The sequence below is a fragment of the Pinus tabuliformis genome, chromosome 4_1 (assembly GCF_031772625.1).
Source record: "Pinus tabuliformis cultivar Carrire ecotype Pingquan chromosome 4_1, CPIR1, whole genome shotgun sequence".
NCBI classification, from domain to species: Eukaryota; Viridiplantae; Streptophyta; class Pinopsida; order Pinales; family Pinaceae; genus Pinus; species Pinus tabuliformis.
In genome coordinates this window covers 539,790,732-539,802,463 of record NC_142303.1, presented here as the reverse complement: position 1 = coordinate 539,802,463, position 11,732 = coordinate 539,790,732, and the positions used below count along the sequence as shown (strand labels likewise).

Below are 11,732 nucleotides of genomic sequence, written 5' to 3'. Positions count from 1 at the left end.
TCATTTTAAGCTAGTCTCAGGGTGTTGTGTAATTTTTCAGTTCTTAAAGTGGATTTCTCTCTCACACACACACACATATATTATTTCGAGTGTAAGTGACATTATTTTTTAATTTAAAGAGAATGAATATATATATATATATATATATATATATATATATATATATATATATATATATTAAAAAATAATGTTACCTATCATCTATCATCGAAATAAAAAAACAAGTATACATATTTCGTTGTCTCACTCTAACTATGTTTGCTTAGGTTGTAGATATCACAATTTACAGGTTGTTGATATTACAGCTCAATACAAATGAGATATGATAAAAACATTTCACTCTTACTCTCATTATTAAATAAATATTTCCATATCCATATCAAATAAGTAATTTTATATAGACTTTAAAAGAAAATTAAGTAATTAAAACAAATAACAAATAAAATTGATATTATATATATGTTCATATTTCAATTGGATAGGTAAATAAATCTCTTTAATATCCATGTTAACTAATTTAATATCAACTTTAGGATATATATATATATATATATATATAATGGAAAATAAAAAGAGTCAAAAGCAATATTGAAATGTATTTAAAAAAATATTAATAAAAGAAAATGTGGGGAATGTAATTTATAAATAAAATATCTCAATGCTCATAATAAATAAATTATTTTATTGAAAAAAATTTATATATGGTTTAAAATAATAATAATAATAATAAATGTTTCTAAAATAATTCAAAAAATAAATTATTATTGTTATAACATTTCAGGTAGCATATTTTTACATTTTGACCATTTTATTAATGGTTAATTTTGAATGACACAAATATTTGTTGGAATTGCATATTTAAGTTATTTTATTCCATGTATTCAATGGATTGAATCCATTTATGGATTCAAAAATGCAATTTAATATATATATATATATATATATATATAGAGAGAGAGAGAGAGAGAGGGGCAATAACCTCAAGATATTTGATTCCTCTCGTCTTTCGCTAGATCTATGGTTAAGATGGATCTGTAGTGGCCTTTAGGTCATACTCCATCAAATTCACATATAAATAACTAACTTTAGATTTAAAATAAAATAAAAAGATTAGAAAAATAACTAGCACAACCAAATAAATTAAATAGAAAACTTGAATCCATAATAATATTCAAACACTTATTTCATAGTATATCCTACATAATCTGAAGGTAGTATTCTGAAAGTGTGGAGAAACTAGTAAGATTATTCAAATAGTAAAGGAAATAAGAGCATTTCGCCATTGATATGCTACGGAATCTGGATTGTACAAAACAAATCCATTTTTAAGGACTCATCATCAGCCACAGATCTGGAGGTAGTTTTTTGGAAGTGTGGTGAAACTAGTTGGATTCTTCAAACATTGAAGGAAATAAAAACATTTCGCGATTGATATGCTACGGAATCTAGATTGTTCAAAACAAATCCATTTTTAGGGACTCATCATCGGCCACAGATCTAATAACTGCTGAAATTGGAGCAATATATGGGCTTCTCCTTTTAAAGAAAAGGTACACGTTCCTCGCAATATCACTAAAGAAGTTATAAATTCACAGATCCTTGGTCCTATTTCGATGGATATTTCTGGGGAAGGAATATGCAGAAGAGGGCTCATATTATTTCTAAATGAACAACATTTTTTAAATTCAAAAATCAATTTAGGAAAGAGAACAAATAATTATGCAGAACTCATTTTCTCTTTAAAAGTTTTTTTTGTATTTAACAATGGAATATAAGTGTGTCTCTCTTAAGTTTTTTTGTATTTAACAATGGAATATAAGTATGTCTCTCTTCAAGTGTTTGAAGACTATGAATTTCATTAATTGGTTTAACAAATCTCAAAGATTTCACAATCACAGTGCTACCCATTTTAAAAAAAATAATGAAACTAAAACATATTTTTAATTCTATTATTTTAAAAAAATAATGAAGCTAAACCATATTTTTAATTCTATTATTTGTTACCAAGGAAAAAATTATGCAACAAATCTTTCCAAAGAAAACATTCAACAAGATAGGGTAGATTGGCAGGTCTTCAAACCTATAGACGGCTCCGCTCATAGTTTCCAGCACCAATATTTTCTAGAGATCTAGTAGTTTTTATTTTGTGAAATTCCTTGCAACAGTTAGTATGTTATTGTTATATGTATATGTTTATGATATTTAGTAGTTTGATTTATTGCGGATATCATTATTATTGTTTTTATTTTGATATTTATATTGTTTTTATTATTTTTTAGATACCATTGATAATATATTTGATCATGTATGTATGTTATATTTTTTTAATGTATGACGATGTATTTGTTGATGTAATTTTTTGTTTTTTAATTGAAAATTACAATTTAAAAAAAAAAAATATACAATCTACATTGCTAAAATTAAAAAGAAAATCATAAAAATTAATAAAACTAACTTTATTATTATAAAAAGAAATAACATATAAGTTAAATATATATACATTAAAAAAACATGTAACAATATTCTTAACTATGCACTTTCACTTTATTTTACTATGGATATTCTTAATCTGTCAATAGGACATAACTCATTTCACATGACATTTTTTTAATTAATCAATTTAATTAAAAGTGAAAAATGGCATAACTACTTTGGAGATAAAGCTCAACCATTGATTTGTGAATATTAATATTTCATAGAGGTTAAATCCCTACCATCCATCTAATAATTCTGTTTTGTAATAGGATTTCCATAATTTTAATTTAATTATCAATAATTTAGTAAGTTAATATTTCATGGAGGTTAAATCCCTACCATCCACCTAATAATTTTATTTTGGAATAGGATTCCCATAATTTTAATTTATCAACAATTTAATAAGTGGATGGTAGAGATTTACCTTCTATAAAATATTTTATAATATTCTTAGTAGTACATACATATTAAACTTTGAGATTTATTTCTGAAATAGTTATGTATTTTTTGCTATTTTAATTAAATTCATTAACTAAAAAAAGTCATATAAACAAATGACATATGAAATGAGTTAATAATTTTTATCACTTTGAGTCACTTTATAGATGAAGTACATATTTAGATGTTTATTATGAATTGATATCTATAAATATTTATTAGCTATAATTATTAATAACTAATTTAAAAATGTGAAAATTCTAGTCCAAAATAAACACCTTTATTAATTTAAAAATAAACCTTTTAAAATTTATTAATTATAATCAATTATATATTTAAAAAAAAAAACAAATTATACTAAAAATATTATAAAATAAAAAATAAAATGAAATTATTTTAAAATATTCCCTGAGCCATACAACAATGACACTCAAACTAATGAACTTCACAATATGAATAACAATCATTCACCCGGATCAACAAAATCCCAAATTCATAACTAAATTCCCACGAAAATATTCTAGAAATCCAATAATAAACCAAGCAAATGCAAACAAATGAAATCTAATTCAAATTGAAACCCTGCGCAACATTGGAGATGATTTTGAAAAGGTTGCCATTAATCGCAGCAATGGAAACCTCGTCCGCTTTGATGACATCCAAGACAGACTTCGCACTGAGCAACGTATTGGCAATCTGGTGGAAGTTTATCCAATCATTGAATCAAAATCTGGTGGAAGTTCATCCCCAACTGGAACACCGTCTGTCATTCCATTCATTCAATCAAAATAAGCATAGATCCAGAATTTCCAGATCTTTAAAAGTCTAAAAATAAAAGTCCCAACCGCATCCAGGCATACATAAACTAATCACTATCGTTACCAATACTTATCTTTACCAGCAGCGATAGATACAACTGCATTCATGATGAACAGGAGCAGGAACATAATGAAGGCATATACTCACCTAGACTTTCGCAGTTGTGGAGGCCTGGCACGCTGCAAAATAAATCCTAAAAAAATGGCCCCAACAACAGGGAGCCTTTCATTAAAATGCCAGAGACAGATTGATTATCATCTGAGCTTGCGTTGTCTTTGGCTGACCACAGATTTATTGTTATTCTTTGCATAATGTCACGAGCATGGCCCCACCAACGCAGATAGTGGTTCCCACTAAATAAGCCTCGCCAACCACACTTCTTATGCGAACTCTTTTAAAAAAAAATTGAAAAGCAAAAACGGTTAGCATTTAAATTACTACGAGGATTGTGGACGATCACTGTGATATGTGATAGGTATTATTTTAAAGTATTTTTTGATATGAAAGTATGGGTTCGATTATTTATTTAATTTGAATGATAATTTTTTTTATTTAATCTGAATGATAAAAATATATTATATTGAACGGGAAGCGCCAAGAACAGTGATGATGGTCACTGGAAGCTGAAGAATCTGAATTTTTTTAATGCCAAATTAGGTCCCTGTTATTCCAGAGGTGAGGAATCCGCCGTAGATCTTGTTTTCTTGTAAACTTGCAAAAATTCTACATTCTGGACTGGTAGCACCCATCGCTACATAGATTGTAATATCGGCTTGATAAATTCTCTTTTTCAATTTACCCATTTTGGTATGGTTGAACTCAGCTAGAATAGGGAAGAAGGGAAGGAGGAGCTGCGGCGCGTCGGGAAGGGAGGGCCATTTACAGTCGACCAGATGTCGAGCTACTGCGTCGAGCTACTGCTGTCTGTTTACTGCTTAAGCTCAACAAAAGTCCTCAGCTCATATTCCCATCTCGCGTTAATCAGCCACCCTGCACCTGGTTTTCTCGCCATGCAACGCTAGTCTAACTTCTGCCTTTAACAGGTGTCACTCTCCACCAACCAGTGTCATCCCCCATCTACCCATCAGCCTCATGCCTTGCCTCACAGTGCACATTCGACATATGGTAGCTTATCCTTTTCTCTGAGGGTAACGTGGCACAAACTCGTTTAAGCCTTTCATGCAAAAAATTGGACGTTTGAGGCAGGTCGTTTTCTCTTCGCTATTTAACTCTCAACTTGGGAGTCTAAGCGGTTTCCTCCTCTGGCCCTCGGGCTGGATTTTCCTGGTTCTCTTGGCGGTTCGGTTGGTCTCTCTCGCGGTCTCTATCTTGGCTCTCCGTCCTGGCGTGCTCGTAGCCTCCCTAAACAGGTCAGCGGATTCCTTTACCTTCCTTGTTTCTGCTTTCAATTTCAGCTATAAGCTTTTCAGATATCGCTAGTTTTTAGTTTTTTCTTCCTTGCTTAAAACATTTAGAGGGTAGTTTTTTTAGGTTCTCAGTTTCCTCTGGGAAATTGGTCACCTGGAATATTGTCTGGATAAAATGTTGAAATCCATTCTAAGTAGGATAAGAGCCTCTTTCTACATTTATAGGCCATGCTCGGATTTCCGCTTGCGCATTGGGAAATTGTGGTGTATCCTTCAGGTCTATTGCTGCTGCTTCGACTGCAATAGTCAGCCAGCAGTATAGGTCTATCATCTTCCAGTCTCTGGTCTATGCAGTCTGGTTTCAATTCCTGGTTTGTAGGGATTTTCATTTTTCCGATTGACCCTGCCTCCCGGAATTGAGAATTCAAATCTCTTTTCCGGCTAGTCTCCATGCATTAATGAAGCTTCTGAACATTCTGAGAATAAATCAAATTTTTGGCTCCCATCATAGCTGGCCATTGTCACTCCCCCCCCCCAATTGACATTTCGACGGCTGCGTCTCGTCATCCTTGGATTCGCAGACTTTCCTTAATTTCCAATCCCCTGTTTTGTCCTTGGATCCTGACATAATCTTATGAAATAGATCTTAATCCTTCCGTTTAGTCCTTGGATCCTGACATAATCTTCCGAAATAGATATTAATTTGTACCTTTTCTCCCTTCCATTCTCCGCGGGTCTTTATTATCCAGGTTTTTCCTCTCTGTTGGCTCCTTCCTAGGCTTTCGCATAAGTACTTCGGAGGTACTTCTCGATAATTCTCTGATATTCCTCCTTGGGTAAGTATGTCAGCAGACAGTGATTCTCCTGCCACGCATGCCCTTTTCAAGGCTGCTATTGAAGCCGAATCAGCCCGGGATTATGCCAACCGGGAGCATAGTTGGCATGCCACGGTGTCAGAGATGCTCCCCCCTGAGCAAAAGGACCCCACCCCTCACTTGAGTCTGAATTCCAATCTGAAGAATGGTACACCTTTTTCTAAAAAGGGCTATATACTTGGAAGGCACCGTTACAAACCCGTTGTTCCGGTCAAAACGGTTTCCCCCCCTAAAGCAGTCTCTGTCTCTAGCGCTTCCTTAACCGACCGAATAGGAAGTCTTCAAAATTTGGCTCTGGTCGGGAAATGGTATTTCCCGGAGATGAACGAAGAAGCCATGAGGAAATGGATAACTGCTTCTTGGACTCTGATTATAGGCTACACTCCAATTATATCTCGTCTCATGAAGGATTGGTTTTCATTCCATTTTCAGAAGGCATCTGATCTGGAATCGACTCTGAGCAGGCCGTGGGTTTTTGGTAGAAGCTTTCTCTCTTTGTCAAGGTGGTATATGGGTTTCGACCCTCTGAAAAATACGCCATCTCACATCATGATTTGGGTCAAGCTCCCCAACCTGCCTTTAGAACTCTGGACTATTGAGACCCTTTCCTTAATAGGGAATGCAATTGGCAAATTTATCTATGTTGATCCTTGGGTCAGAGGGGAAAAAGATAAAAGAATCGCATGGATTCTAATTGAGAAACCTTACAAAGGAGGATACCCCGACCAGATAGAGATTACATGGGAAGGCTTTAAAATTTGTCAAAGACTTGATTTTTGGGTATTCCTTTTCGTTGCTCTGCCTGTCATCGGACGGGTCATCTTATAAAAAATTGCAGGTACCGTCGCAAGCAAAGATCATTCAGACATCCTCCTGAAAAGGAGAGTATTTCGGGCTCTGATTCCCCAATCGAGGATGTCAGTAATCTGGGAAATCATTTTTCTTTTAAATCAGGAGATCCACGAGGCTCTCAGGCTTTCTCTCTGACCCAACCTGAGTCCCCCTTTCTGGAGATGCAGGAAGATGTCGTGGTGCCTTCCCCATTGAAGGTGAACAAAGCGGACTTCCAAAGTCCTCCCATCCCGGAGCAGCATGAGGAGGCTGCGGTGCCTTCTCCGCCAGTCATGAACAGAGCGGATTTTGTTGTAGGATCACATCCTATTCAAATCTCTTCTTCATCGCCCTCTCCCAACAGATCTCCCAATAGATCTTCCACTGTTATTCAAAAAGGAAAAGAACCCATGATATCTCCGACGCCTTTCAACTCCCCATCTGAATCTCCGATGAACAGATTTGATAGTGATATCGATCTTCTTCTCCAGCGGAACCCTCCCATCCTTGAACCATTAACTATCCATAAGCCTTCTTTTCCAATCATTAGCCCCAATTCTGCCAAAAATATCACTGTCAGAAAAAAGCATAAAGGGGGCAGCCGTCATTTCAGAGGCAGATCGATTGCCACCGATTTGGGGGTCACCAATTTGTCCCTTGTGGATGTCCCAATCATGGAACCATCTGTTTCTCAGCCTCTTAGAGCATGCTCGGCTGGCCAGCCTTCAAAATGACCTTCTTGATATCTTTCAACATCAGGGGATTAGGTGCCGCCCCTAAATTTTTGGCGCTAAAAGAGATCCTCTTCTCTGCTCATCCCTATATTATATTCATTCAGGAAACAATGCACCCAAGTTCAGTGTCCCTGGCTTTCTTCAGAAAAATGTTTCCGTCTTGGCACATGGCAGCTACTGAAGCTGAAGGTTTGTCTGGAGGTCTGGTCGTATTGTGGGATCCGCTTAGAGTCAGAGCAAAGGCTTTCAAATGCTGTGCAGGAATTCTCATCTCGGCCTCAATCAGAGGAAGGCCTCAGATTCTCAACATTTTGAATATTTATGCGCCCTATAAGAACAGGCTCCCTTTTTGGACCAATTTGTTTAACTCTGAAATCTTAGACATTGAGTCCTTACTAATTGCAGGTGATCTAAATTTGACCCTTAACTCTGAGGAATGTTGGGGCCAATGTAGGAGGAAAGATCGCTTGGCAGATAAAATGCGCCAGGAGTTATTGAAGAGAGATTTAGTTGATATCATCCCTGAGAAAATGGTTCCAACATGGGACAATGGCAGGCTTGGGTCAGCCTTCATAGCAAAGAGAATCGATCGTTTTATTCTAAGTGCCAGCATCATTGAGAAATGGGGAATGCCGATAGCCAGAACTGGAAATGATTTCTCATCGGACCACAAACCTATCTATTTGGAATGGAAAGATATGATGCAAAGGAAGGGCTATCCCTTCAAATTCATCAATTCTCATCTTGAGGACAAATCCTTCAATGAACTCATTTCAAAAATTTGGAGGGACATAAATCAATCCGAAGAAGCCATTCTTCTCACTTTTCAGGAAAAAGTCCAGCTGTTAAGAAAAGATGCAAAATATTGGCAAATAAAAAAGCGGAAGAATGACAAGCAGGAGCTCCTGGATATTAAAAAACAAATATGCTTTCTCTCCAATTTGATATATTATAATGGCCTGTCTTTCGAACAAAAAACCCTCATCAGATCCTTGGAAAAAAAGAAGAAAGAGCTTCTGCAAAAAGAGGAAGCAATATGGAGGCTAAAAAGCAGGGCGACATGGCTCAGGGAGGGTGACCGAAACACAAAGTTTTTTCACAATTAGGCAAATGCTCGAAGAGTGAGGAATTCCATATGGAAAATTGAAGATGGAAAGGGCGGCTTTCTCTACTCCCAACAGGAAATCTCGGTGGAGGCTACAAGATTCTTTCAAAATCAATATAAAAGGCAGAGATGTGAAGCAAGTGACATCATGTGGGCAGTGGATTTGCTGCCTGTTATGTTTGACGAGAGGGCAAATGAAGAATTCTTCAAGCCTATAACGGAGGAGGAATTGCTTGAGACAATCAAAAAGTTTAAAAGGGAAAAAAGTCCGGGGCCAGATGGTTGGCCGATAGAATTCTTCTCTCATTTCTATGAGCTGTTCAAGAATGACATGCTATGCATGGTGGAATCCTCTCGCATCTCTGGGAATATCAACAATGCATTATCTGCCACTTTTCTAGCCCTTATCCCCAAAAAAGACAAATCGTCATCCTTCTTGGATTACAGGGCGATTGCTTTATGCAATTCTCTCTATAAAATCATCTCTAAGATAATTGCTGACAAAATGAAGGTTGTCCTAAATTCCTTTATATCAAAGGAACAACATGCTTTTTTAAAAGACAGACTTATCCTGGATGCGGTTGCTATGACCCAGGAATGCCTATTCACAATTAATTCCAAAAATATCGATGTTGCTGCTCTAAAAATAGACCTCAAAAAGGCATTCGATTGTGTTGATTGGGGCTTCCTCAGAATTCTTCTAGCAAAAATTGGTTTAAGGTCGCAAGGAATTAACTGGATTAAGGCGTGTGTTGAAAATGCCAATTTTTCAGTCATCATCAACGGTATCGCTTCATCCTTCTTCAAAGCAGAGAGGGGTCTTTGCCAAGGATGCCCTCTCTCCCCTCTTCTCTTCATCCTAGTGATGAATTCTCTCAGCTCTCAGATTAACAGGGCTGTGTCTGAAGGAAGATGTAGGCCGGTTAAAATGTGCAAGGATATATCTCTCTCTCACAATCTCTTTGCAGATGATATTCTCATCTTTGCGATGTTATGCAAATCATCTTGGGTCTATCTCAATGTGATCTTCCACAAATTTTGATCTGCAACAGGCTTGATTATAAACAAGGACAAATCCACGCTATATCATAATGGAACAAATCCTGCCCTAGCTCAATGGATTGCAGCGCTGTTTGGCACAAACAATGCTTTGATAAAGGATGGATTTACTTATCTGGGCTTCCATTTAAAAGCAAAAGGATATCGCATCCGAGACTGGCAGTGGCTGATTGATCGTTTTTACAACAAAATTTCTAGATGGGAGATGCGTTTTTTATCCCTGGCGGGCAGACTAATTTTGGTGCAAGTTGTTCTCTCACAAATGGCAGTTTATTGGGCCCATCTCTTCCTTCTTCCTTTATCTATCTCAAAAAAGATGACTTCTTTGGCAGCAAACTTCTTATGGGGCGGTCGATCTCATCAGTCCAAGATTCATTTAGCTAAGATGGATTTAATTACAAGGCCGAAGAAGATGGGTGGCTGGGGCCTTCTGCACATGAATTCCTTTGGAAAAGCCCTTCTATGCAAATCTCTTATTAGAGGTATATATGGCAAGAGCCTGTGGAGTAACATCATAAATCAAAAATATCTCAAAGGGCGGAGTATGGTCTACTGGTTCAGAAGGAAATCGTTGGGAATCAGGTCAGGTTCCTCCATATGGAAAAGCTTCAGAAAGATTCAATCCTTCTTCTTGGGAAACTTAAGATGGACTCTTTCTTCTGGTTCCTGTGTTTACATTGGACTTGACCCAACGCTGCTCAAGCTGGAATCGATGATCTCTCCTGACTTGCTCCTCTTCTTTCTTTCAAAAGGTCTTTTTACGTGGAATAAGCTTATAAATTCATGGATCTCACAGAACCCTGTTTGGAAGAATGGAGATGATTTATCCATTCCCCTCCCTCTTCGCCCCTTATGGGAATCGGCTGTCAACAGTTTCACAAGCAAAGGAATCTTGCAATCGGGTTCATCCGATAAACTCATTTGGTCCCTTGAGAAGCCCTCTCATTTAATTACTGTTAAAGATTTATATGCTGCTCTCTCTTCTGGCCGTCTCCCTTCCTCTCCCTCCTTTCCTTTCAATTTTTGGAAAGCTTCCTTTCCGCTTAAGATGATTCTCTTCTCTAACAGAAATCTCTCCTGGGAGGTTCTCCAAAGAAAAGGTTGGCAGGGTCCGGGTCGATGTCAAATGTGTCTCATCGATGCTGAATCCAATCTACACATGTTCTTCCAATGTGGCGCAACATCTTCAATCTGGTATGATCTGTCCTTAAATTATGGTTTTACTCACCGGGTTTTTCCTTCTGTTCAGGATGGTTTCATGTGGTGGAGCGCGCAACGCCCCTCCTGGCGTTCTCTTTTCGTTATTACTTGCTGGTTCCTTTGGAAGTGGAGGAATGAACACATCTTCCAGAATTCCTGTTTGCCCCTTGACTCCATCTTGATCAAAATTTCGGGCTATATGCCTCCTGTGGATTAATATTTGTCCTGGCATCATATGTTTCCTTCTCATGTGGCATTATTGTTGTATCCAGATCTTTTTATATCTTGCTTTTGTTGGATATCTCCCCTGGAGATCTTGTGGCACTATGAGCTCAATGTTTTGATCTTTCTTGACATCCATGCGGTTTTGATCCTATGATCCTATGACAGTATCTGATTTCTGAATATCTGCGCCTAAGGCATTTTGTCTTCTCATGTATCTCGACTTTTATATTCTCTTAATATAAATCATAAATTTTTTTCTCTCTGAAAAAAAAAGATATTATATTAAAACATTTTTTTATATGAAATTACAGGTTCAATTCTCCATCTAATTTGAAATTTGAATAATAAAAATTTACTCTTTCCAAACTTTCTTAAAAACCTACTATAAAAAATAAATTTATGCGAAACAAAACGTTGGCAAAATAAATAACTTATGGAAACAAAGCGTTGACAAAATTCTCACAGAAAGCAAAATAAGTGAGAATTGACGCGTTCATCCTGCAAAGAACGGAAGCTCAGGTGATAATCAATCTGTCTATGCATATGCTCGCGTAGAATTTCGCAGTTGCGGAGGCCCGGCACGGTGCAAAATAAATCCTAAAAA

The 11,732-nt window shown here is 36.5% G+C and overlaps 1 protein-coding gene across 1 annotated transcript; it reads left to right on the top strand.

The window, feature by feature from the left end:
* The first annotated feature begins 7,535 nt into the window (after nt 1–7,535).
* On the top strand, nt 7,536–8,645 carry LOC149176971 (uncharacterized). Its single transcript, XM_089421624.1, has one exon. It carries the CDS (start codon nt 7,536–7,538, stop codon nt 8,643–8,645), a length of 1,110 nt encoding a protein of 369 aa, XP_089277750.1.
* The last annotated feature ends 3,087 nt before the right edge of the window (nt 8,646–11,732 follow it).

Bases quoted from the DNA above. Each gene is read 5' to 3' on its own strand.
- LOC149176971 (XM_089421624.1), top strand. From the start codon at position 7,536: ATGACCTTCTTGATATCTTTCAACATCAGGGGATTAGGTGCCGCCCCT.